This window comes from Camelina sativa, chromosome 18, assembly GCF_030686135.1.
Source record: "Camelina sativa cultivar CO46 ecotype springtype chromosome 18, ASM3068613v1".
NCBI classification, from domain to species: Eukaryota; Viridiplantae; Streptophyta; class Magnoliopsida; order Brassicales; family Brassicaceae; genus Camelina; species Camelina sativa.
In genome coordinates, this window is record NC_141897.1 from 23,386,329 (window position 1) to 23,410,251 (window position 23,923).

General features: G+C 39.5%; 8 protein-coding genes, 1 non-coding gene and 2 pseudogenes across 12 annotated transcripts; 8 read left to right on the top strand and 3 right to left on the bottom strand.

The window, feature by feature from the left end:
* Nucleotides 1-34: 34 nt before the first annotated feature.
* LOC104762918 (uncharacterized) lies at nt 35-3,620 on the bottom strand. The gene is made up of 16 exons (XM_010486325.2): nt 3,293-3,620; nt 3,034-3,195; nt 2,761-2,940; nt 2,595-2,652; nt 2,443-2,493; nt 2,198-2,280; nt 1,886-1,973; nt 1,717-1,758; nt 1,568-1,642; nt 1,390-1,458; nt 1,134-1,249; nt 929-1,041; nt 785-864; nt 554-674; nt 398-464; nt 35-318 (listed from the first exon to the last, which is right to left on the bottom strand). The coding sequence occupies exons 1-16, from the start codon at nt 3,526-3,528 to the stop codon at nt 195-197; spliced, it is 1,665 nt and encodes a 554-aa protein (XP_010484627.1). The 5' UTR covers nt 3,529-3,620; the 3' UTR covers nt 35-194.
* A 504-nt stretch (nt 3,621-4,124) lies between these two features.
* On the top strand, nt 4,125-6,047 carry LOC104762919 (uncharacterized). The gene is made up of 9 exons (XM_010486326.3): nt 4,125-4,450; nt 4,581-4,652; nt 4,742-4,816; nt 4,923-5,006; nt 5,106-5,175; nt 5,272-5,363; nt 5,452-5,493; nt 5,588-5,668; nt 5,789-6,047. Exons 1-9 carry the CDS (start codon nt 4,337-4,339, stop codon nt 5,858-5,860), a joined length of 702 nt encoding a protein of 233 aa, XP_010484628.1. The 5' UTR covers nt 4,125-4,336; the 3' UTR covers nt 5,861-6,047.
* A 1-nt stretch (nt 6,048) lies between these two features.
* LOC104762920 (M phase phosphoprotein 10) lies at nt 6,049-9,340 on the top strand. Of its 2 annotated transcripts, none has more exons than XM_010486328.3 (13): nt 6,049-7,121; nt 7,230-7,285; nt 7,425-7,515; nt 7,600-7,710; nt 7,809-7,946; nt 8,033-8,101; nt 8,208-8,249; nt 8,343-8,411; nt 8,526-8,597; nt 8,692-8,745; nt 8,842-8,983; nt 9,073-9,120; nt 9,205-9,340. In XM_010486328.3, exons 1-13 carry the CDS (start codon nt 6,435-6,437, stop codon nt 9,225-9,227), a joined length of 1,602 nt encoding a protein of 533 aa, XP_010484630.1. In that variant the 5' UTR covers nt 6,049-6,434; the 3' UTR covers nt 9,228-9,340. The 2 variants fall into 2 exon arrangements, with proteins under 2 accessions (XP_010484630.1, XP_010484631.1); XM_010486329.3 differs by having other exon boundaries at nt 9,211-9,340.
* A 506-nt stretch (nt 9,341-9,846) lies between these two features.
* TRNAN-GUU (transfer RNA asparagine (anticodon GUU)) lies at nt 9,847-9,920 on the top strand. Its single transcript has one exon. It is a non-coding gene; the product is annotated as a tRNA-Asn (tRNA).
* A 125-nt stretch (nt 9,921-10,045) lies between these two features.
* Nucleotides 10,046-12,271, top strand: LOC104745732 (putative glucose-6-phosphate 1-epimerase). The gene is made up of 10 exons (XM_010486331.3): nt 10,046-10,354; nt 10,445-10,546; nt 10,655-10,768; nt 10,910-10,961; nt 11,055-11,192; nt 11,290-11,388; nt 11,549-11,646; nt 11,746-11,853; nt 11,964-12,045; nt 12,135-12,271. Exons 1-10 carry the CDS (start codon nt 10,287-10,289, stop codon nt 12,198-12,200), a joined length of 927 nt encoding a protein of 308 aa, XP_010484633.1. The 5' UTR covers nt 10,046-10,286; the 3' UTR covers nt 12,201-12,271.
* Nucleotides 11,835-14,142, bottom strand: LOC104762921 (pentatricopeptide repeat-containing protein At5g66520 pseudogene; annotated as a pseudogene). Its single transcript, XR_015588566.1, has one exon. The product of XR_015588566.1 is annotated as a pentatricopeptide repeat-containing protein At5g66520 pseudogene (transcript).
* A 137-nt stretch (nt 14,143-14,279) lies between these two features.
* Nucleotides 14,280-16,376, top strand: LOC104762923 (gamma carbonic anhydrase 3, mitochondrial). The gene is made up of 5 exons (XM_010486333.3): nt 14,280-14,628; nt 15,154-15,297; nt 15,413-15,538; nt 15,625-15,776; nt 15,866-16,376. Exons 1-5 carry the CDS (start codon nt 14,514-14,516, stop codon nt 16,103-16,105), a joined length of 777 nt encoding a protein of 258 aa, XP_010484635.1. The 5' UTR covers nt 14,280-14,513; the 3' UTR covers nt 16,106-16,376.
* A 120-nt stretch (nt 16,377-16,496) lies between these two features.
* LOC104763688 (pentatricopeptide repeat-containing protein At5g66500, mitochondrial) lies at nt 16,497-18,962 on the top strand. The gene has a single exon (XM_010487031.3). It carries the CDS (start codon nt 16,497-16,499, stop codon nt 18,093-18,095), a length of 1,599 nt encoding a protein of 532 aa, XP_010485333.2. The 3' UTR covers nt 18,096-18,962.
* On the top strand, nt 18,444-18,962 carry LOC104762924 (uncharacterized). Its single transcript, XM_087498546.1, has 2 exons — nt 18,444-18,781; nt 18,930-18,962. Exons 1-2 carry the CDS (start codon nt 18,444-18,446, stop codon nt 18,940-18,942), a joined length of 351 nt encoding a protein of 116 aa, XP_087354672.1. The 3' UTR covers nt 18,943-18,962.
* A 582-nt stretch (nt 18,963-19,544) lies between these two features.
* On the top strand, nt 19,545-21,293 carry LOC104762925 (uncharacterized). Its single transcript, XM_010486335.2, has 3 exons — nt 19,545-20,232; nt 20,448-20,870; nt 20,959-21,293. Exons 1-3 carry the CDS (start codon nt 19,545-19,547, stop codon nt 21,120-21,122), a joined length of 1,275 nt encoding a protein of 424 aa, XP_010484637.2. The 3' UTR covers nt 21,123-21,293.
* Nucleotides 21,294-21,484: 191 nt separating this feature from the next.
* LOC104762929 (F-box/FBD/LRR-repeat protein At5g56420-like) lies at nt 21,485-23,869 on the bottom strand (annotated as a pseudogene). Its single transcript, XR_015588296.1, has 5 exons — nt 23,746-23,869; nt 23,565-23,579; nt 22,507-23,409; nt 22,265-22,411; nt 21,485-22,143 (listed from the first exon to the last, which is right to left on the bottom strand). The product of XR_015588296.1 is annotated as an F-box/FBD/LRR-repeat protein At5g56420-like (transcript).
* Between the last annotated feature and the right edge of the window lie 54 nt (nt 23,870-23,923).

The following is a 23,923-nucleotide window of genomic DNA, read 5'->3' on the forward strand; positions in this document are numbered from 1 at the left end:
TTTCCATTTTTGTTGATTTTTAGGGCTTTTTACGTTTACTTACACGTGGATGATTCTTATTCGTTGATAACAACTATGTTCACGCGTCTGAGACCGAAGCCTCCGGCGCAGACAGAGGTTTCACAGCAATGGAAAAAACACTTACACATGAAGGTCTACTACATTGCATAGTCTGAGATTTATCCTCGCTAGATTCATTTCAAGTCTTGGAGAACAACATGCGCTGCATTTCTTCCTGGTGCGCCCATTACTCCGCCTCCAGGATGAGCTCCGCTGCCGCACAAGTAGAGACCTTTCAAAGGGCTTCTGTAATTCGACCTGTGTCACATTCCAACAAAGTTTTGAATCATATTTATAAATCGTAAAAAGACTGTTTTGAATTGTGAGAGACACGTACCATTCTTTCACTGGGCGCATCAAGAAGAGAGAGTCTAATCCCATGGCACCGTGAAATATATTTCCACCTGCAGGACACAAATGAGCAATATGTCAATATGGTTTGGCCATATCCCATGTATTCATGATCTCTTTCTACATCCTCAACTTAATATACCTGTGAGACCAATTTGCCGTTCCAGGTCAGGAGGAGTCAACATGTCGTAGCTAATGATGGATGAGCTAAACCCGGGTGCATATTCATCAATCAGTTTAAAACACCTTTGTGCAAATGCTTCCTGATTTTACACAATCAACAACAAACCCGAGCATGTCTTGTAAGTTTCAAGGAATGTAAATTCGAAAAGTAACAGTAATGACGCTAGGCAAGAGTGTACAACTAACTAACTCGGTAAGTAGGATCTTCCCAGTTTCCATCTGATGGCTTGTAAGGAGTGTATTGGATGAACAAGTTGATTACATGCTTCCCTACATAAAAATTCACATTTAGATTTCTAATCCTAAACAACCAAACGGGGGAGAATATGTGTACCTGGAGGAGATATGGTGTTATCTAGCGTGGATGGAATAGTCATTTCGATCACTGGTCTTCTCGATGGTTGGCCGTTTTCAGAATCATGACATGCTGAGTGAACCTCGTCCATGCTGACAGAGGCCAAAGATAGAACAGAGCCATTGATAACTTTTATTTGTTCTTGGAGATACAAAGAGTCAAGATAAAAGTACACGTAGCATACCTCTCCGCACCAATGTGTATAGTGCCAAAGTGCTCCGGACCTGGACTCGAATGATTTGTGTTGCAGCACTGGAACTGTGGTAACTTGTCAACAGCCAAGTTTATTTTGGTAGTTGCCTGTTCACAACAATTAAACAGCCAATCAGCAGATACTTAGCTAGCTGGTATGATAAAACAAAAAAAACTTTTAGTTTGTTTAGAGATTTATCTTCCCTTGATCGAAAGAATGGGGGACTTAAATGACATAAAATACTTACAGAGCTGTAATCTGAGTTCTTGATAGCATCGACAAATTTTTCGGGAAGAACATTGGTCGGAACCAATTCCTGTTATCCAAAAAGAAAGAACAACCCATAAGTTTTTTTGCAAACAACACAATTTAGACTGACATATACTGGGAGTTTTGAATTTAGGCAAAGGACTCTAAAAATTTACCACATAAGTTCTGTAAGGGGTTGCATTGGATAATATAGCTGATGACTCCACCCGCGTACCATCAGCAAGCAAAACCTTATACCAAATTATTTCATATGAGTTTGATTTTAAGTTTCACTTCATCCAGAAATCAATGAAGACAAACTAACCCCTGTCACGATGCTAGAATCGTCAGTCAGTATTTCAGAAACCTGAAAAGCAAATTCGAATAAACTTAGCTGCCCTGCTTTCTGATAAGAGATAATGATAACTAGAGCTCCACTGTTCCGCATATTGTAGGAAAGAGGGATACATTCAAAAAGATCTGTAAATAAATACCTCTGCATTTGTGAAAATCTGAGCGCCAGCTTCCTTTGCAGCATTGGCTATAGCCATGGAGACAGAGCCCATCCCACCTTCAACATAACTGCAAATTAATTTCTTATTAGTTTACTCAGGATAGACAGGCCTTGTTTTATCAAAAAATCATCTTGTGCTTTTCATTTTGACCTCACAGATACATGTTTATTAAAATCTGCTAAGAGAGTTCTTAAAGTGCTTAGGTATCCTGACTTATGCAAAACATACGCCGCTTTTCAACATTGCCGAATTATTTAGAGGAAAATACAATTCAATAATCCAGATACGTACGACCAAATGCCTTTCTCTCCATCCGTTTCTCCCATCACATGATGTAGGAGGACATATCCACTTCCCGGAGTATGGACACTGGCCTGTGTATCAATGATCAGAGCACTACATTAACTCCGAAATATAGTATGACTAAGAAGCATCTCTCACCTTAACATGCCATTAGAATAAGTATATATCACAAAATGAGTCAACTATAAGAACTTTTGGAACCTCAAGCTCAAGATATTAGGAAGTTCAATTACCGTAGATCCAATCACGGCATCTGTTGCAAGAGTCGCCTTCAGGACATCAGACTGGAAGGCAAAAGGCCAACACAAAACGTGTGTGAATACAACATCAGACTAATTGCTAATGCTATTTGTAGGGCCAAAAGGTGCCAAGATCAGAAAACCACCTCAAACCAGTTGTTCAAAACTTTTGAAGCTGGGGCCAATAACAAATCCATGAAGTCCCTTCATAAGTTAAAAAAAATAACACAGTATTGTACTTTATCAAGCATCTAAACCAAGCAGTAAAAGATAACATAGAGACAGCTTAATCTTTAAGATAGGAGATCATACACCATATCTTTTTGCCCCAAAGAAGCTGCTTGGCGGAGACAACGAGCCCAGAAAGCAGATTTGTACATTTTATTGCGCAGCTTATCGTTCAAAGAAGAGGCACCTTGCAAAGATTCTGGGGGAGTTGCATCCAAAAGAGGATCCATGAATCCACAGAACCTCTCTAGCTGCTTCTCGTATCTGTAACAAATTTTTAACAGTAGTTTTAGTAATTAAAACTTTTAATCATCACATTCCCAAATTAGCATTGTATTTGAAAAAAAAAAAAACAACCTTGGGTAAGCATCAGCATCATGTTTGGAGAACTTGGAAATCTCAGAATGATTAAGTTCATGATCAGGTCCAAGCAGAAGATAACGTCCATCCAAACAAGGTGTAAACGATGAAGGACTTCTCTTCAGAAGCTTCAATCCGTGTCTGCCTAACTCTAATTCTCTTTGGATTCCAAAATCAAAATAATGATCCAAAAACGTCAAAACAATCCAACAACAAAATCAAAAGAAGAAAAAAAAAAGAATGGTTAATCAAAAACCTAATGATGCAAGGACGAAGCAGGCTCTGAAGGTAACTGCAGCGTGAAAATTTGAAGCCAGGTACGATCTCCTCCGTCACTGCCGCCCCACCGATGACATGACGGCGCTCGAGAACAGCTACGGAGAGACCACCACGTGCTAGGTAAGCCGCGGCGGTTAAGCCGTTGTGACCTCCGCCGATCACCACCGCGTCCCATTTCTCCCCCGGCAAAGTACTGAAGCTCCGGCGCCACATTGTATGTAGTCTTCACTGGTCAAGTTTCAGTGTCACTTGTTACCACTTATTCTCTATCCTTGTTACTTTCGCCCCACTAGTTTTTATTATTTATCAAATAGTCCTATTAGTTGTATGATTTACAAAATAGCTTCCATATTTTTGAGAAGTTCAAAACTAGTACTCAGTGTATTTATGATTACAACCCTTTTAAAAAACGTATTTATTTTATCCCCAATAGTTTTGATAATTTATAAAATAGTTCAAAGAGTTTTTACTTATACATACAACGTCAATAATATTTTTCGAAGGTTTACAAAATCGTTCCCAGTTTTTTTTGTTTTCTAATTAAAAAAAGAAAAAGAAAGGACAAATAAATTAGCTAGCTAGCCTAATTATATGAAAAATTTAGCTAGACAGCCTAGTTCCATGTGAGAAGTTTGGACTGTTTGGTCATGATTTGATGAAAGTGACAGGAAAAGTTACCACAAAATAACCAACAATAATATTAAAAACGATTATTGAGTATTAAAATTTTAAAATAAAGAATAGAAATTGATGATTTGAAATATGCCAAATTTTCATTTATAGAAGGAAATGCTTGTTTTTTTTAATACCACACAATATAGAAAATACCTTCAATTTTTTTATATTAAAACATCGTTGGTTTAGTTTATAAGTATAAGAAAACAAATGTTTAAAAGAATCTTATTATGATTGAAAAAAAAAAGAAAAAAAATCTATTAAAAAAAAAAAAAGGGAAAGATAAAGTGGAAGCGAATTTGGCGTTATTCCTTGAAATTGGGGGAGAGTTGAGTTTGAGGTGGACATGGTCAAATTGTTTCTTCAGTTTTTGTTGTTTTTTGCAATTTTCCCATCCTCACTCTTCCGTTTAGAGCAAAACGCCACGATGACCTCGAAGGCGATGGAGAGAGGATTCAAGGTTTCTCTCTCTAGTCGACTCTCTACTATCCTCTTTTTTTTTTTTTTTTTTTTTCCTTTTTAGAATAATAGAATTGAAATTTTATAAATTGCTAACGAAATGCAAAAAATATTCTCTCGAACGTGTGAAGCTGATTCTGGGTTCTCAGTCCATGGCGAGAAAACGGATTCTGGCTGAAATGGGATATGATTACACCATCGTGGTATGTCTATGTTTGATTATTTTTTTGTTTGCTCTGGATTGTTAAGTAGTAAGTTGACGTTGTTGGCTTTGGGATTATTATGGTTCAAGACTGCAGACATTGATGAGAAAGCCATTAGGACAGACAAGCCTGAAGATTTGGTTGTGGCTCTTGCTGAAGCCAAGGTTTTATAATCTACTAGGGTTTTGTTTTGTTTGACTTCGATTTTAGTTTTATTGTACTTCTATCTTACCATATTGAATTGATGACGGTAAAATTGTAATTGACTAGGCAAATGAGATCATATCGAAACTGGGAGGTGAAAGCCAGTTTGCACAGGATCCTCAACCAACACTCTTGATTACTGCAGACACTGTATGCTGACATAATGTCTTAACATTTTTTGGATTGTCTTATGTTCTGTGGTTTCTTTAATCTTGAGCTGATGTGTTATATGGTGATGGAGTTTCTTAGGTTGTTGTGTACAAAGGTGTTATTAGAGAAAAACCAACCACTAAAGAAGAAGCTCGTGAATTTATCAAAGGTTTTGTGCAGCTTAATTGCTTTCAGGTGTTCTATGATACTACTAGCCCACTTGTAAGGTTGTGATTTAAGATTTTTGTTTGAAATCTCTACACAGGCTACTCCGGATCACACGGAGGTGTTGTGGGATCTGTTCTAGTTAGCAACTTGAAAACTGGAGTTAGAAGAGGAGGATGGGACAAAGCAGAGGTAGTACACAAACACTATTTCTTCTTCTTTCCTCAACCTCTTGTTTTCAGTGGATTGAACAGTTTGTTTGGTGATTGTTGTGATGCAGGTCTATTTCCATGAGATACCAGAACAAGTCATCGACAATCTTGTAAATAAAGCTCTTTAAAACACTAGTTCTTCTTCTCTTACCATGGATCTTAGTTTGTTTTAACAAATGAGTTTGTGTCTTCTTTGATCTTCAGATTGATGATGCAATAACTTACAAGGTTGCTGGAGGCTTAACACTGGAGCATCCCCTCATTTCACCATTTGTCGATTCCGTGGTTAGTGCCCTTTAACACAAGGAGCTCGAATGTTTGATCTATATAGCTGTTTAATTCCTTTCTGTTTCAGCGTATGATTGATTACACACTACTGAAGGATTTTTTGTTGTAATGTCGTAGGTGGGAGGAGTTGATACAGTCATGGGACTTCCTAAAGAACTCACTGAAAAATTCATCAACGATGTGTTGTAGCTCAATCCCCTTTTGATTATGTAGTAGGAAGGCTTAGATTAATACTTTTGAATCTCTAATCCCATCAAATCATTCATATTGTAAGTGGGTAAACACATAGATTTATCGTATCCATAATTCTAAGCAACAATGATGTTTTCGGATTTCAAAACTCTTATACAGCAATTGAATTGTGTCAATTTCTGCAGTTTAAACAAGTCTTGATTATACAACTTTCCAGAATCTGTATAAAGCAGTCTATTTCGGACGAATGTGGGGTTTTCTCATGTCTGAATTATGAATGCCCACCATTGTCGTGATTTTACTATCTGGGCCAAAACACAATATTAAAAGGCCCAAATATTGACCCAATTACTGAGGTCGAAACTCTCTGTCTGGTTAAGAGGTTTTACCGGGGACTTATCTCAGGGTTTTTGAGAAACACACTCATTGAGGTTTCTCTTCTCCGTGTTCCTCTTCCAAAACCTAACCACCGCCATTGATAAACCCTACTGTTTTTGTTCAATCGAAGAAACCCTAATATCTGGGCGCACCGAGGAAGCAACGATTTGATACGTTTGGTTGCTTTAATCTAATGGCGATTGTAAAAGATCCGGGCTTTGAAGCCCTTGAGAAGCTTAAGTCAACTGAACCACCAGTGTTTCTAGCGCCAAGTTCAATATCTGAGGTGGCTCGCGCTGCATCTCAGCATATCTTCGAGAAGTTGAAGCCGTACAACCCTAAATCTCCATTTGATGAGCTCTTGGTTGATGGGTTTGATGCGGAGCAGATTTGGCAGCAAATTGATATGCAGTCTCAACCGTTGTTGTCTAGCTTGCGGCAGGAAGTTAATAGATTTGCTAAAAACCCTGAAGAGATTCGTAAACTTGGGAATTTGACCCTCAAGGTTTCTCATGAAGATGATGTGGATGAGATGGATATGGATGGTCATGACTCGGGTGATGATGAGCTAGAAGGTAATGAAAGCGAAGGAGAAGAGGAAGAGGAAGATGAAGATGAAGAAGAAGAAGAGGACGGAGATGACGAAGATGAAGAAGAGGACGGAGATGAAGAAGATGAGGAGGAAAAGGATGGAGACAATGAAGGAATAGAGGACAAGTTCTTCAAGATAAAAGAATTGGAGGAGTTTTTAGAGGATGGTGAAGCAGAAGAGTATGGGATTGACTACAAGAACAACAAGGGAGTAGCAAAGAGAAAGAAACAAAATTTGCGTGATGAAGAAGATGATGAGGAGGACGAGGATGAAGAAGAAGATGATGAGGTAAGCACATACCTCAGTGTTTAAGAATATAAAGTGGGGTGAGTGATTACAATCATTGGCTCATTTTTTTTTTCTCTTGGTTGATCTTTTATTGTTCTTGTGCTTTAGTTTGGTGCTTTTGCTGGTGGTGACGACGAAGAGGCGGATAAATTAGGAAAAGCAAAGTATGTTTCTATGCTCTCTAATTAGAGAATACGCATACCACTTTGTATTCCAATCATCTGCATTTTTGCTTCCTTGGGCTTAGAGCAGTATCGCTGTAGATTTGTTCTAAGATTTTTTTTCCTTATCATTCATAATTAGGTACACTGATTTCTTTGGCGGCAAAAAGAAGGAGACAAAAGTAAAGTGGAAAGATTTAAGTGAAGATGACGAAGCTGAAAGAGAAAACCAAGTATTGTGATGCTTAACTTATGCATGGCTTTGTGATATGTAATGACTTCATTTCTTATTTATGAACTATTTTGTCTTCCTTTAGGGTAATGAAAAGCTCTCTACACATGAGAAAGAACGATTAAAGGTTCAATCCAAGATTGAACAGATGGAGAAAACAAACTTAGATCCTAAACACTGGACAATGCAGGGAGAGGTAGCCAGCCATGTTTTTCCCGACGATTATTACACTGTAAAAAAATTTGCATTTTGCTTTCTATAACTAAATGTGTGTATGATTTGTCTTGTTAAAAGATAACTGCTGCAAAGAGGCCAAAGAACAGTGCTCTAGAAGTTGATTTAGATTTTGAGCACAATGCCAGGCCTGCTCCTGTAATCACAGAAGAGGTCACAGCCTCACTTGAAGATTTGATCAAGAGCAGAATCATTGAGGTAACTACTTGTGGGCAGTAATATGTAACATTGGTCTCCTTTCCTACATTCCGTGGTTTTGTGTAACTGATACTGTGACTTCTTAGGCTCGTTTTGATGATGTTCAACGAGCACCTAGCATGCCCACTAAAGCAAAAAGAGAAGCCAAGGAAATGGTGAGTTTTATTGAAGAACTATTATCTCTGCCCTCTTTTTTTGTGCTCTGGTTTAATAGTTGATGAATAACAGTACAATCGGTTTGTTACTTTTGAAAATATGCAGGACGAGAGCAAAAGCAAGAAAGGTCTTGCCGAAGTTTACGAGGTTTGTATGATGTACAATATCTGATTGTGTTATTTCGTTTTTGGGAGATAACCAAACTTACAAATGTGTTTTGGTCCATTTGGTTATTTGTAGGACGAATACGTTCGGACGGCTAATCCAGCTTTTGCCCCAACAACTTTCTCTGATGAACTAAAGAAAGAGGTTCCAACTTGATTTGATCCTCATATTTCCTGAGTTTTTGTATTTACCTATCTGTCTTCTCCTTTCAATGTTAGTCTCTATATCCCATACTCTTACTTATAAATGTTAAATCAGGCAAGCATGTTGTTCAAGAATCTATGCTTGAAGTTGGATGCTCTCTCCCACTTCCACTTCACACCTAAACCTGTATGTTTCTTGCTTAGATCCGAAATGATGATCACCTCAAATATAGCTCTGGACTGAAGCTAATTTCTTTTTCTTATTTTCCCAAAACTTTCAGGTGATTGAAGAAATGTCTATACAAACGAATGTCCCGGCCATAGCAATGGAAGAGGTAATTCTGTTGTTTTCTCAATCCTTCCTTATTTGTTAAGGAATTGGGAGCGTGGCACCATTTTACTAAGCAACTACTTCCGTGTGTACTACGTAGGTTGCGCCCGTGGCAGTCTCGGATGCAGCAATGCTTGCCCCGGAGGAAATCTTTTCCGGGAAAGGTGACATTAAGGATGAGTCTGAGCTTACACAGGAAGAGAGAAAGAGAAGGAGAGCTAAGAAGAAGAGAAAGTTTAAGGGTAAGGAATTGAATAATAAAGAGAATATTCAATTGGTAAAAGCACAATAATAAGACCCATAAACTCTTTGCTTTTCACTTCTGAAACAGCTGAATCTGCAAAAGAACCAGTGAAAAAGGCGCGAGATGCTACTACCGGTATTTATTTTCTTGTGCTCTTTCTTACATGACTTAAGATTGTTGAGAATATTTGAAATCATAACATCGCCTACTTTTACGAAGTTGCAGGCAGCGAAGTACTGTGAAGAAAGGAGAGTTACAGGTGCAAAATGAAGATGAGGAGAGTTCAGGCAAGAGCATTTGTAGTTGATTTTGTGAAAAAAATCTAAACACAGACAGCTTCAAGATTAGATACAAACAACAGTTTTGAAACTCTTTTATTGGTGTAAGGAAAGACGGGAGATAATGTTCGTTTGGGTTGAACTTGTCTTTTCAAACATATGAATTTTATTGTATCCTATGCGATTTTGTTGTATACTTTTGATATGAGTAATTTTATTTTCTTTCTATTGATGGAAAAAAACTCCTCGGTAAGCTGACCATATAATTTGTCAATGCTGATCTATTCACATCAATCTGTAACGAAGCCATTCCACGTCCCTGTTAATTGATGTATCCTTGTCAAAAATAGAAGCCAGTCTACTGTGCAGCTTCACACATGTAAGGTCACATTACTTTGATGTAGATCACATTCAGAAATTTTTGTGGTGTAATATTATCACCCTCACAAGAGAAAGTTTTGGTTTCCCTTTGCTTTATAACCTTACGAACATGCCGTCATCGACTTGAAGCTTTTAGTTTTCACTATATCGCACATGAAAAATATTTGTATAAAAAAAGGTAAGGTATAACTCTTAACAGGTTGCTGGAGTAGCTCAGTTGGTTAGAGCGTGTGGCTGTTAACCACAAGGTCAGAGGTTCGACCCCTCTCTCTAGCGTTATGCAGCTTATTCTTTTTTTTTTTTTTTTAAAAAACTAGCCCGTGAGTAATATTGGGCCTGGCCTTTGTGAGTAACAGCCCAGAAACTTTCTTTAATACTCAACACTCATTATTAGTTTTGTTGTCGGACTTGGGGTGGGATTGGAATATTCGTCAATCCATAAAAACGATATTCTGAAGTGGTCAACAACATTAACGATTGGGTCCCGACCGTCGTTTGAAGAGCCGTTTCCTCTCTGATGAAATAAAAATGATGTCGTCGTCATTAGTTTGCTGCGTTGTGATTTTTATTCAATCTCATCATCGACCCACCCGCACAAATCAAAATATATAAAGATAGAGAGTGACTGAAGGAGAGCAAAACATGGCGATTGTTTCCGTCTCTGACTCTTTCCTCACCTTCAATTCTCCCAATCAGCTCCGATTTAACCGGTAATTTGGAGAACTGCATCGTCACTTCTTCGCTTTTCTAATTTGTCTAATCTTTGAATAAAACAACCGATCTTGAACTTTTTTTGGCAGAAGGAGAGGAGTCTCAGCCATGGCTTCTTCAGCTACTGGAGTAAGAGTCGCAGAAGGACAAGGCAATTTGCCAAAACTCGTCCTCACTTCTCCTCAGAACAGGTATAACACTACTAGATTCACCCACCCTGCCTCATTCATTGTGTTGTAATAAGGTAAGTCATCAAATTTGCTTGCAGTAGATTTTAGTTTTTCTTTTATTGGATTCAGTGAGGCTGAGATATATCTCTTTGGAGGATGCATTACATCTTGGAAAGTTGCGAGTGGTAAAGATCTTCTTTTTGTCAGACCAGACGCTGTCTTCAATAAGATTAAGCCCATTAGGTTTGTGTGTGTGTGTGTCTTTCTACATTTAACTTTGTTACTCAGAACTCCAACTTATTTACCTTTAAAACTCTCCCTGAGCCTGAGTAATGAATGTCTTCCCTTTTTTTCTTCAAATTTCTTTATTGTTATTGGATTTAGCGGAGGGATTCCACATTGTTTTCCCCAGTTTGGACCTGGGAAAATTCAACAGGTATTCCCTCATTGAAAATTTTTCATTCTATTCATCAAATCTGTTTTTTTATTTTTTTACTTATTTATTATGCTCTCTTTGAATCATTATTAGCATGGGTTTGGAAGGAACATGGACTGGTCTGTTCTTGATTCCGAGAATTCTGATGACAATGCCACTGTTACTCTTGAGCTCAAGGATGGTCCGTATAGTCGAGCCATGTGGGACTTTGGTTTCCAGGCTCTATACAAGGTTTCTACAATGCCCTTATTCGTCCTTTTGATTAATGGGACACTCTTTGTATGTTTAGATTTCATATTCTTTAACAGTGTTTGTTTTGCTGCTTTAGGTCATTGTTGGCGCCGACTCCCTTTCCACCGAGCTTAAGATAACCAACAAAGACAACAAAGCTTTCTCTTTCACCACTGCCCTGCATACTTACTTCCGTGTATGTGCTTTTAAATCTTCTTCTCGTTTAAACGCTGTAGTTTAGAGTCAACCAGCTTTGGCGTTGAAGTGTGTGTTCCCATGATCTAATACTATGGTTTGCAAATTGACTCCATGTATCCAAATTTTTCTTCATATAAAATTGCTTTTGGATTCATCAGGCTTCTTCCGCGGATGCATCTGTTAGAGGTCTAAAGGGTTGTAAAACTCTCAATAAGGATCCTGACCCTAAAAACCCAATAGAGGGTCAAGAAGACAGGTTGGTTTTGGTATTTGTTTTCCTTCATTAGTTACAGTTTTTGTTGCTTTTAATTTCACATGTTTAATGGTTCTCACTCCTTATTTTCTAACATTCCAGAGATGAAGTCACTTTTCCTGGATTCTTGGATTGCGTCTATCTTGATGCTCCTAATGAATTGCTGTTGGATAATGGCTTGGGTGATAAAATAATCATCAAAAACACAAAGTAGGTTTATTGAGACACTTAATGTGGCTTTATACAGAGAGACTAGGTTAACTTCCGTTTCAGAATTCGTTCTGTGCCTCATGTATATTACTTGTTTTTGGAAAATGCAGTTGGTCGGATGCGGTCTTGTGGAACCCGCATACTCAGATGGAGGCTTGTTACAGAGACTTTGTGTGCGTTGAAAATGCAAAGGTATATCAGTTTGCACCCAAGTCTTTGCCCACTACAATACTTATGGACTCGAATGTTTCTAACTCCTGCTTATTATTTTTAACTCTCAGCTTGGGGATGTCAAGCTAGAGCCAGGACAGTCTTGGACCGCAACACAGCTTCTCAGCATTAGTTAAAAACAATGTACTTTTAACTTCTGTTATAATGTCAAGTTCTTAAGCAATAAAAGTTGTTCTTCCTCTCCAAATTTCACCAGTAGTCACCACAACTGCATTTCCCATTTCTGAAATGATGAAACCTTGTCCTATCTCTCATTACGATATCTCTCCTGTATATCTTAGATATGAGTTTTGATACTCTGTGACAGTCTTTGCATACTCGGAGATTCTTCATTATACGTATAACAGTTCCTGGTTTAGTCTTGAGTAACCCGTATGTTATAGCCAATTTCTCGCTGTGCTGATGCACAATAGCCTCTCTTTCATCATCATCATCAACTAGATCAAGCAGCATATCCTCTAACTCTGGTACGTACCCGTGTTCCTCAAGTTCCCTTCTCACCGTTTTCCATTTAGATTGAATTTTCTCTATCTCTGGGTGTGATCTGTCTCCTGCTAAAAACTCGTGTGTTGTCCCTTCCAAGCTGATTGTACTACATCCTGGAACTTTTGCAACTCCTTGTTCTTTCATCAATCTTCTTGTTTCAGCTGCTTTGTCCCACTTTTTGGCCAAAGCATAGATATTAGCCTTATGAACATATCTCCCACCATGAAATGGATCCATTGCAATTAAGATTTCTCCAATTTGTTCTCCTAATTCGATGTTTTTGTGAATCCGACAGGCTTTGAGCAGCGCACCCCATATCACAGCATTTGGCTTCAAAGGCATCTCTTGGATGAAACGTGTTGCTTCATCAAGAAATCCAGCCCGACCGAGTAAATCAACAATACAGCCATAATGCTCGATGGTTGGTTTAAGGTTGTAATCTCTCTCCATGCTGTAGAAAATCAACTTTCCTTCTTCAACTAGTCCTACGTAGCTGCACGCCGTGAGAACCGCAGTGAAAGTAATCACATTTGGCTTTATTCCCATCTTTTGCATCTCCATGAACTTGCATATAGCTTCTCTTCCATGGCCATGGTATGCATAACCGGAAATCAAAGCTGTCCAAGCTTGCACTGATTTTTTCTTTATATCCTTGAACACTCCCAAAGCTTCCTCCATTTCGCCGCACTTTGCATACATATCTATAAGAACACAGCTCAAAACTGAATCAATTCTGATTCTTTCTTTATTAAGATAGGAATGAATCCATTTCCCTTGCTCGAGTGCCCCGAGCTGAGCACAAGCTGAGAGAGCATTAGCGAGGGAAACATTATCAGGCTCAACATCTGAATTCTGCATCTCATGAAATAAGTGCAGAGCTTCCTTTTTCATCCCTCCTTCAACATACCCAGAGATCATCGTAGTCCATGAAATAGCATTCTTTTCTGCCATTTTCTGGAATAACGCTAGTGCAATATCCAATTTTCCAGCTTTGACGTACCCTTTGATCACAGAGTTCCACGAGACAGCATCTGGTTTGGACATTCTGTCAAAGAGAAGGTGAGCTAGCTCGAAGTTCCCGGTCACAGCATATGAATTAATCAGAGAATTCACTGCATAGGCATCGTTTTCGTATCCAAGTTTGGTGATCTGTGCGTGAATTTGCGTTGTTTCTTCAAATGCAGATAGATTCGAACAAGCTTTGAGAAGAGACGGGAAAGTATACGCGTTATGTGGAGCTGAACAAGAAAGCATTCGATGGTACAGAAGAAGAGACGTCTTGGGTTCGTCTGAGGAAGAGAATCCTCTGATCATGAGGTTCCACAAGAAAGTGTCAGGTCGATCATAACCGTCAAACACAATCTGGGCATAAGGCAAAAGATCAGAAGAAGTGGAGGAAATACAGAAAGAAAGAAACTTTGTCACTGCGTAAGAATCCTGCATCAAGCCAGTTTTCACCATGCGAGCGTGGATTTGCTTAAGATCATCTTGCTTTGAGCATCTTTGGAGACAAGATATTGTCTCGAAGAGATTATGTTCCAAAGAGAAGGAGGAGCATGAGATCACTGTCATTTTAGTTCATTAAAAAAAAAAAAAAAAAAAACAGTGAGAGAGCTCTAGAGAGAGATAAGGTTCTTCTTTGGTTGATGTCTTGATGATAACTATTTTTCAATTCTCAGGGGACGCCAAAGTGTTTGTTTCCACCTGGTTCGTGCTGAGATAAAATTATAAATTACTTACCCAAAACAATTACCAATAACATGAACCGGAAATAACGGTCCGACCGAAATTTGAGGAAAAGCCAAAGAGTAAGACGACTGCACTCTCTCTTCTCTTCTTCCTCTGGCTCCGGCGGAAAAAAAACCCTTTTTCGATTTCATTGATAAAAAACGCGATTCGATCTCTCGTGTGTGGGGAAGAAGAAGAAGAAGAAGAAGAAGAAGATGGGAACAATGGGTAGAGCATTTTACAGCGTAGGATTCTGGATCCGGGAAACAGGTCAAGCACTCGATCGGCTCGGCTGTCGCCTCCAAGGCAAAAATCACTTTCGAGAACAGCGTATGTCTCTTTTGGATCGTCTTTGTCTTGGTCTTGCCTTTGTTTTCAATTCCAATCCTAAAGTTGAATTCTTGTTCGATTTCTTCTCGTCGGGTCTTCGAAAATGTTCTTTTTGAGTATTTTTCTGCAATCGATGTTTAGATTTGATAATGATACGATGCGTTTTCTCCTAATGTTGATGATTGATTATGGCATTTTCTAATTAGAGACCTTAGAGCTTAAGATCAAATGTTCTTCATTTCGCTAAGAGAGATTCTCGTCAATTTGTTCTTACAAGTTCCTCTTATGTACTCTATCTATATCTGGCTGGTTATAATCCTAGTTAAAATATTCTTCACTTGTGTTCAGTGTTAGGTTGTTAAGTTTTAAGTGTTATTCTGAGTGATATACTTGTCTAGCTTTTTCCAGATACTACACGCAGCGATCTTGAACTCAATGAAGCTTCTTCGTAATTTTCCCCATGCCATCCCTTTTAACTGCTTCAGAAACACACTCTTTTTTTTTTTTTTTTTTTTTGGTTCCCAGTGTCAAGACACCGGACGCTTATGAATGTTTTCGACAAAGCCCCCAACGTGGATAAGAAGGCTTTTGTGGCTCCTAACGCTTCTATCACTGGTGATGTCCATGTGGGACGAGGTTCTTCTATTTGGTATGGATGTGTCTTGAGAGGTAAGCTTATTCGACTATCCGACATTGTTTTGTACTCATTTTGTGCTTTCATTGAAAGGACGTTCACTCTTTCTGGTTAGACATATCCATAGAAATAAAATCTTTCTCTCTGCAGGAGATGCTAACAGCATTAGTGTTGGAGCTGGGACCAATATCCAGGACAACACTCTTGTCCACGTTGCTAAGTCCAACTTAAGCGGGAAGGTCTTACCTACTATCATTGGAAACAATGTCACTGTTGGTAAATGCTCTATTCCATTTTTGTCACAAACTAAAGTGAGAATTTTTACAGCAGCGTAATAATATAGAAAATTGAATCTGGAGCAGGTCATAGTGCTGTTTTGCATGGCTGCACTGTCGAGGATGAGGCCTATATTGGTACAAGTGCAACCGTGTTGGATGGTGCTCATGTTGAAAAGCATGCCATGGTTGCTTCAGGAGCTCTAGTTAGGCAGAACACTAGAATCCCCTCTGGCGAGGTTCCTAGACACACTCCTTATGTTGACCTTCTCAGACTTCGTCATTTCTTTAAACTGTATTGATATTATAAATCTCGTGTATCTCACAGGTTTGGGGAGGCAACCCAGCTAGATTTCTGAGGAAGGTGACAGAAGAAGAAAGAGTCTTCTTCTCCAGTTCGGCTGCGGAGTACTCCAACTTAGGTCAAGTTCACGCGACAGAGAACGCAAAGAACTTGGACGAGACTGAGTTCAAGAAGCTTTTAAACAAGAAGAACACTCGCGATTCAGAATATGATTCATTACTCGATGATGTCACACTCCCTGAGAATGTACCAAAAGCAGCTTAAGGCGTTTAACCTGTGCCAGTCTTGTGAATCTTGATTTGTGTGGATTTGAAAAAAAAAGCAAACAAGAACTTCGTTTCCTGCTTCTCCAATAAAGTTTTCTTGGGCTTAAATATCCATTGGCAATTGCTTACTGGGAAAGTTTTCCGCTTTGAGGCATTCATTTCTCTGTTAAAGATTGTGTGGAATGGGGTTTTGTTCTCTTTGTAATTTGAGGAAGGTAACTTGTAACCTTTTTCGTCATTTTATGTCTAATAAATTTGTTGATCAGACAGAACAGAAGTTTCTCGTACTTAAAAGGTTGACCTGTTGGTTTCATAGGCTCATAAAGATCAGCTCTTACGGTTTTGCATTTATAGATTTCGTCTGTAGCTGCAACAAGTAAGCCGTTCACATGTTGGCATGTTTGCCTATTGGACGCTTTAATCGTCTGGGTGACGTCGCCGTAAAATCCACGAATTTGCTATCGAGATGTGTGATCGTTCGAAATTTCGTACCGCATGCCGACCACTTGTTCGACGAATTGCCGCAACGAGACCTCTCCTCACTTAACTCTCAACTCTCGTCTTACCTCCGCAGCGGAAACCCAAATGGCACATTGGCTCTTTTCCTTGAGATGCATCGAGCCAGCTCTGATCTCAGCTCCCACACCTTCACTCCGGTTCTCGGCGCGTGTGCTCTCTTGTCGTATCCAGAAACAGGACGCCAAGTTCACGCCTTGATGATCAAAGAAGGCGCTGAGACAGGAACCATATCCAAAACTGCGCTTATTAACATGTACTCTAAGCAAGGATACTTGGTTGATTCCGTTACGGTGTTCGAGAGCGTTGAGGAAAAAGATGTCGTCTCATGGAATGCTCTGCTTTCGGGTTTCCTTAGAAACGGCAAAGGTAAAGAAGCTCTTGGGGTTTTCGCAGCTATGTATAGAGAAAGAGTTGAAATCAGTGAGTTCACTTTGTCTTCTGTTGTTAAAACTTGTGCCTCTCTCAAGATTTTGCAGCAAGGGAAGCAAGTTCATTCCATGGTGCTGGTCACGGGACGTGATCTCGTGGTCTTAGGAACTGCAATGATTAGTTTTTACTCGAGTGTAGGGTTGATAAGTGAAGCCATGAAGGTTTATGCCAGTTTGAATGTTCATACGGACGAAGTGATGTTAAATTCATTGATATCAGGTTGCATTCGAAACCGAGATTACAAGGAAGCGTTTCTGCTTATGAGTAGGCAGAGACCCAATGTCAGAGTGCTCATTAGCTCTCTTGCTGGTTGCTCTGATAACTCTGATCTGTGGATTGGTAGACAGATACACTGTGTCGCCTTACGTAACGATTTCGTTTCAGATTCAAAGCTCTGCAATGGCTTAATGGATATGTATGGAAAATGCGGTCAGATTGTGCAAGCAAGTACTCTTTTCAGGTCTATTCCGTCTAAAAGTGTGGTTTCTTGGACGAGTATGATAGATGCGTATGCAGTTAACGGGGATGGGGTTAAAGCTCTAGAAAGCTTCAGGGAAATGTGTGAAGAAGGAAGTGGCGTTTTGCCCAATTCAGTGACATTTCTGGTTGTTTTATCGGCTTGTGCACATGCAGGACTAGTTGAAGAAGGTAAGGAATGTTTTAGTATGATGAAGGAGAAGTATCGGTTGGTTCCTGGAACAGAGCATTACGTATGCTTCATTGATATCTTAAGCAAGGCTGGTGATACAGAAGAGATATGGAGATTAGTCGAGAGAATGATGGAGAGTAATAATCAGAACATTCCTTGTGCTATATGGGTCGCGGTACTTAGTGCATGTAGTCTTAATATGGATGTCACGCGAGGCGAATATGCAGCAAGGAGGCTTATGGAAGAGTCAGGTCCAGAGAACGCGAGTATCTATGTGCTGGTTTCAAATTTCTATGCAGCGATTGGGAAGTGGGATGTGGTTGAAGAATTGAGAGGAAAATTGAAGCATAAAGGTTTGGTTAAAGCAGCAGGACACAGCAATTTCATATGAATTAATTTGTTGTTTTCCGCATCAGTTGTTATATAGTGCTAGTCTATTTTTTGTGACAAGAAACAGACCAGTTTCACTCTCAAGTTAAAGAGGATTGATGTGGAAGTGCCTTGTTGTTGTAAGTCAAACACAAGGGAAGACATAGTCAAGATAAAGCAGGATTGACCGAGAAATAGTATTAGGTGAAAGGGCAATGTCACATATGGTATAAGATAAGGAGTCGTTGGGACTTGGGAAAAGGACAAGAAAGAGAAGTGTCCTTTTCAAAACTCCCCCACTAATTAATAATAAACCCTTTCTTAAAAACATTATCACCACGGAGACTAGATGAAATGAAAGGCACAAGACATGATGATGATTAGGGCCCTAAGCACAAGGAAGGATAGAGGCAGCAGCTACAAGAAGCTCGGTGAGGAAGAAGAAGCAGGTGCTGGGCTTTTAGAAGCAAAACAGCAGAGCGCTGCAGTGAGTAAACATCATGAGCAATCCCAGAAGGTGAAGGTGGAGAAAAGCGGGGGTTCGGTTCACCCTCTTTTTAGTTTCTTCGATATGAGTCTAAAGAGGAAGAAGAAGAAGAAGAAAAGCACAAGGACGACAGCAAAACCAGAATATGCTAGGTACTTGGAGTATGTTAAGGAAGGAGGCGTTTGGGATAACACTTCAAATGAACCTGTCATATATTACCGGTAAATCACAGAGGTTGTATTTGTTTGTTTTCGGTTTGTGATGAAAAAAAGAAGAAAAAAACTTATTCCAATAATTAAGAAAAAAAAAAAGAAGATGAATAATTTGCCTCTTTTGGTGTGGACTGATCCATGTATTTAAAATTTACAGTCTAATAAGATAAATCCATCATTGGTTTATCTACTTTGTCGGGTTGCCTTGTAATCAGAATGGGTTTAAGGCCCAGCAAAAGCCTACACGGAAATTGTTCTACACGAGAGAGGAGATGCCACGTCACTAAAACATACAATCAAAACGCAGCGCGATAAGCACGGTCGTTGCCTTGGAGAAGAGGTTTTTGTTTGTTGCGTTATAAAAAAAAAAGCCTTGGAGAAGAGGTTTTTGTTTGCTCTCTGTATATATCTATTTGCTCTTTCTTCCCACCAACATGTCATCATATCTATTAATGTACCATCTTCAATCCACTGTCTTCTCTTCTTCCTCCGTCTGAGTGGATCTTTCAGTTTCTTCTTCTCCTATTCGGTGTTCGATCGCTAAGGTATACCTTTTACATCCCGCTGCTAGCTTCTCAGGATTTGATGATTTAGGTCTTCGTATTTCATTATCTTCACTTACTTGTTGGATTTAGTTTTTGGCTATAGCTTTTAGGTCCTTGAATGTGATTTGGTTTTTGCTTAATTTTTTCCGGAAATCGAATCCTCAGTTGAGTTTCTGAACTGGTTGATATATCATTGATTTGGATATTTCTAATTGGAATACAGAATCATGCCTACGTTTTATGCTGCTACTTTGGATAGATCATTATCTCGTGAATTAAGTCCAAGCGCATTGCATTCGAAGCCACCTATTTCAAACGATGAAAGCAATCAACCTAAAGAAAATATACTGTTCACTCGTCCTCAGATGTCACCTTCTCTCTATGCCACTCCTAAAGAAATCCCTCGCCCCAATTCCCCATCTTCCTACCTTACATCTCCCTATATCATCAATCACAAAGCACGCGGACCTCCTCTTCTTTTCAAAAGGGGCTCTCAGCTGGATGACCCTTCTGAAAACATTTGTGAGGCTACTTCTTCTTTGAGTAAGTCCACATCATTCCTACCGTTTCCTGTCAGTGATGCCACAGCAGTGGATCACACCCAAGGCATCCCTGAACGTCCTGTTTGGGATTGCAGCCCCCCTCATGGGAACTATTGGAACAACGATAAGCCGGGAAGAGATATCTGCAGCAACGGTGAGACTGGAAGCAATAACGCTACCAATCCTTTAGAATGGAAAAGTTATTTGTTGGAGCCTGTAAGAATTAAAGCAGACAAGGAGCTTGACTCTGAACATTTCTATAACCCTCGTGAATCAGTAAACTTCACAAGTAACACAGAGGTCCAAGGTGTTGGAGGAGCTGCAAGCTCACATAATACAACTGTTGGAGAGTTTTATGATGCTTGTGATGATGGTACGTTTCTACATCTCTTTTTTCAAGTGTTATATATCTGTAGTGTGATTTTGTTGTCAAGTTGCCTTTTAGGCTTGGGAATCCTGTGTTCATAATCAACTTGATAGTGACGAATCATATTTCCAAGTTCTTATATAGGAAAACTGCATGCATTATTCATTAGTACATCTAATAAACTGGTTTTGATTTATTCACTATCTTTTCTTGGCTTCCAGAACTATCAACCGACATTGGAATGCACAGTTCAGTTAACAAGAGTGAAACTGAGCTGAGGGAGATGAGGTTGGGCATGCTAATGGAAATCGAGAGGAGGAGGCAAGCAGAGGAGACTCTAGAGCAAATGCAAGTTCATTGGCGGAGGCTCCGTGAGCAGTTGGCCCATGTGGGTCAGTTCCTTCCTCTTGATCCTACCAGCAGCCCATACAGCATGAACCTAGCAGATGAGCTACATCGTCAACTTGAGGTCACCAGGTTTGTCTCTGACTCACTAGGCAGTGACTTGGCCAAGGCAGAGGTGGAGATGGAGATGCAAGCTGAGCTCGAAGCTAAGAACTTTGAAATCACGCGGTTGACTGACCGTCTTCACTATTACGATACCGTGAACCAGGAAATGTCCCAGCGCAACCAAGAGGTCATAGGTACGTAGAAGAAAATCAAGTTATGTTTACTAGAATGTCTTTATCTGTTTCTTTATCTCAATGCTTCAAGTCTCTTTGATATTATTAGAGGAAGCAAGGCGAGAAGGGGAAAAGAGAAAGAGGAGGCAGAGGTGGATTTGGGGATCAATTGCTGCAACCATCACAATCGGGAGTGGAGTCTTGGCTTGGTCGTACCTTCCTCCCGGAATGTTATCATCGGATGAAGCTCAGCAGTCTCCAACAGATTCATAGTGAAGCTGTCAGACCCTGTGAATAAAAAGATACGAAAATGCATCGGTTTTTACCTTTTCTAGAGAATGTATAGATAGAACATGATGAGGTCAAAACTCAGCTTCATAATTTGGTTTTGTTCGTGTCTTTTATTGACTTGCAAATTAGCTCTTTTACTTTGCGTTTGCTTAAGCATAGAATTCTTAAATTGAACGAGGGGGGGGGGGGGGGGGGGGGGTAACTCAACAAAACAATAATGACGGTTGAAATTTGGAATTGTAGAGAAATAAGCAAGGATCGCGAATAGGAGAGAAGATCCCTAACAAAACAACAACTACTTGATATATCACAAACCACAAAAAGATAAAGCCCACATTCAACAGTTACTCCTCAGTTGAACACATTAATGTTGGTCCCTCTTCAAAGCAAGAGAATTTGTTTCAAGAACAAACAAGAACAATATTTTTTGGGTAGTTAAGACTACCTCTTTTTGTGGTTTTTCATTTCTTAAATAGAAGCAAAATACAAGTCGAGATCATCCGATCTCTAGTACATGGAAGTGGGGAAATGCAACAAGAAAATAGGAACGTGATGGCTTAGTGTCCTTAACAACGGGACGACTAAGTCTCATTATTAACAACAATGAAATCAGAAAACTAGAAATAGAAATGGAACAATCGAACCGATCCCGTGCCTGGTTATGTTGTGTGCCGCCGGTTAGGCACCCTGGTTCTCGTAGACACCCTTCTCTGTTCTGCAATGTCTGGTACATCCTCATGTATGGTCGCATCAATTAAGCTCACACTTGAACCCCTGGTTTCAAATTCCAATTCCTCAAACGCCTGATCGCTTACCATTTCTGGGACAACGGAGACAGTTGCATTGCAGTAACTAATCGCCTTGCGTTATTCAGAATATAACTGGCCACTTCTTTTTGTATTGGACTTCCTTCATACTCTATCCACTTAAAGGTTTTGAGACGATACAAACATTCAGGAGCACAACTCGGCTGACTCCATAATTCCCTATATCTCCACACTTTCTGTGATCAAATGATGTAGAAATACAACAGTGCATTAGATTAGACCTCTAAACGGGAAACCAAATATCCGAATAAGTCTTGATGTAGGAATTTTCACTCTTAGGGTAATTAATGAAAGTACCTCACTATAACAACCTTCTAACGTGAGAATCTGTAGTCTAGGGGAATGTTGCAGCACATTTACAAGAAAATTCCACCAGTTGTAACATCGTCCGCGGAACTCCAAAGACACAAGCTGAGAGAAAATGGTACCAAAATGATACGGGGCCTATAAAAGAAAAAACATATAATGACAAATTAAAAGTCAGAGAGATGGTTTGCAAAAGTGTGTTAGAACCAAATCAAAGGAGACGAGTGACTTACCTTATTATAGTCTTGTAAGGTCAGACGAAGTGTTTTGGCAAAGGTAAGAGACTTGAAAACATTGCTATCACAAGTCCAAATATTTGCCTTCACAAGCTCGCGCATATCACCAATCAAATTTACTTCACCATAGTCATTTCTCATATCCAAATCTTTCAAAGAATGACAATGTATCACAAACCGCCAATTCTTATTAGATTGCTCACCTGTAGTAATGGTTAAACGGTGAAGGGAAGGCACATTAATGGTAAAAGTCTCTATATATTGTCGCCATCGGGATTCTCCAGAAGCAAATCTCCAAGAACAGGGGAACTAGATATAAGCCTGACGAAAGATTCCTCGTCTGGGTACGTGACAAAGATAAGGCACAACTTTTTTTAAGGGATTGAAAACAAACCCGAGAAGGAACTTCCAATAAAATCACACCTATCAGTTGCAAGGTCTCGAGTGTTTCACATCTAAACAACTTAGTCGGTAATCTTATAGCATCAGAGCTCAAATATATAAGTAGATCACGCACAAAACGATCAACTGCAAAAATAACCCACAATTCAATCTGCAAAGGGCTCCATGCAGAATAATATCTGATGAGATGAAAACTTTCTAGACATGGTGACTTATTTGACAGCAAAGTCCCAAAGACAAAATCCGATGACAATCCGGGGCCCGGATACTGATCTTTAAATTTCAGCCTTGACAACAATGTCCAAAGAGGACGCCATCGTTTTGACAAAATGCGAGTAGCCACGGCTTCTTTGATCAGGACAAAGGACAAGATTCTGATGAGCAAATCATCAGTCAACCGACTAAATCTGTCGTCCGTATATGGCCAATTACACAAAGAAGTCCCAAGACCAAAGCTTTGATTCAGAAAAACAAGTTTCACCTTGACAGTACGGGAATCTGCAAATCAAAGACGAAAAGATGAAGAAGACATGTTGGACACTTAAAATTCAACCTGGTCATTGACAGTTGAAACAATCAGAAGAAGCAGATGGTAATTATCCCAAGGAAGAAGAGAATGAGAAATAGATATAGCAATGTTGTTGTTAACTTACTTGTGATTCCAAACCCTAAGAAAAAAAAAACAAAAAAAAAAGTGATAACAATGAACGATCTCTGTAGAAATGCAACCTCTCCAAAATTCCAAACGAAGAATCAAGAACGAAGAAATCGAGAAGAACCCTAACCTTAAGAAATCGTCAGTCGCTCTCTCCCTCACTCCGCTGCGCTCTTAACCCGATTCTTCTTCTTCTTCTTTTTTTACTTTGCGTTTGCTGCTTCTTACATTGAACGAGGGGAGTAACTGAACAACAACAACAACAACAAAAAAACGTGACGGTTGAAATTGGGAATTGTACATAATAAGGGGGTGAAAGTGCAAATAGAAAAAGCTTAACCGGCGTCGTATGAAGAT

Coding starts and splice junctions, on each gene's coding strand:
- LOC104762925 (XM_010486335.2), top strand. CDS start 19,545: ATGCCTACGTTTTATGCTGCTACTTTGGATAGATCATTATCTCGTGAA. Junction 20,233..20,447: donor TTATGATGCTTGTGATGATG/GTACGTTTCTAC, acceptor CTTGGCTTCCAG/AACTATCAACCGACATTGGA. Junction 20,871..20,958: donor GCGCAACCAAGAGGTCATAG/GTACGTAGAAGA, acceptor TGATATTATTAG/AGGAAGCAAGGCGAGAAGGG.
- LOC104763688 (XM_010487031.3), top strand. CDS start 16,497: ATGTTGGCATGTTTGCCTATTGGACGCTTTAATCGTCTGGGTGACGTC.
- LOC104745732 (XM_010486331.3), top strand. CDS start 10,287: ATGGCGATTGTTTCCGTCTCTGACTCTTTCCTCACCTTCAATTCTCCC. Junction 11,389..11,548: donor CCCTGCATACTTACTTCCGT/GTATGTGCTTTT, acceptor TGGATTCATCAG/GCTTCTTCCGCGGATGCATC. Junction 11,854..11,963: donor ATAATCATCAAAAACACAAA/GTAGGTTTATTG, acceptor TGGAAAATGCAG/TTGGTCGGATGCGGTCTTGT.
- LOC104762924 (XM_087498546.1), top strand. CDS start 18,444: ATGATGATGATTAGGGCCCTAAGCACAAGGAAGGATAGAGGCAGCAGC.
- LOC104762923 (XM_010486333.3), top strand. CDS start 14,514: ATGGGAACAATGGGTAGAGCATTTTACAGCGTAGGATTCTGGATCCGG. Junction 14,629..15,153: donor AAATCACTTTCGAGAACAGC/GTATGTCTCTTT, acceptor TTTGGTTCCCAG/TGTCAAGACACCGGACGCTT. Junction 15,539..15,624: donor TGGAAACAATGTCACTGTTG/GTAAATGCTCTA, acceptor AATCTGGAGCAG/GTCATAGTGCTGTTTTGCAT.
- LOC104762919 (XM_010486326.3), top strand. CDS start 4,337: ATGGTCAAATTGTTTCTTCAGTTTTTGTTGTTTTTTGCAATTTTCCCA. Junction 4,817..4,922: donor TGGCTCTTGCTGAAGCCAAG/GTTTTATAATCT, acceptor GTAATTGACTAG/GCAAATGAGATCATATCGAA. Junction 5,494..5,587: donor AACAAGTCATCGACAATCTT/GTAAATAAAGCT, acceptor TTTGATCTTCAG/ATTGATGATGCAATAACTTA.
- LOC104762920 (XM_010486328.3), top strand. CDS start 6,435: ATGGCGATTGTAAAAGATCCGGGCTTTGAAGCCCTTGAGAAGCTTAAG. Junction 7,516..7,599: donor AAGCTGAAAGAGAAAACCAA/GTATTGTGATGC, acceptor GTCTTCCTTTAG/GGTAATGAAAAGCTCTCTAC. Junction 8,598..8,691: donor TCCACTTCACACCTAAACCT/GTATGTTTCTTG, acceptor CAAAACTTTCAG/GTGATTGAAGAAATGTCTAT.
- LOC104762918 (XM_010486325.2), bottom strand. CDS start 3,528: ATGTGGCGCCGGAGCTTCAGTACTTTGCCGGGGGAGAAATGGGACGCG. Junction 1,643..1,716: donor ATTCTAGCATCGTGACAGGG/GTTAGTTTGTCT, acceptor ATTTGGTATAAG/GTTTTGCTTGCTGATGGTAC. Junction 865..928: donor TAACACCATATCTCCTCCAG/GTACACATATTC, acceptor ATTTTTATGTAG/GGAAGCATGTAATCAACTTG.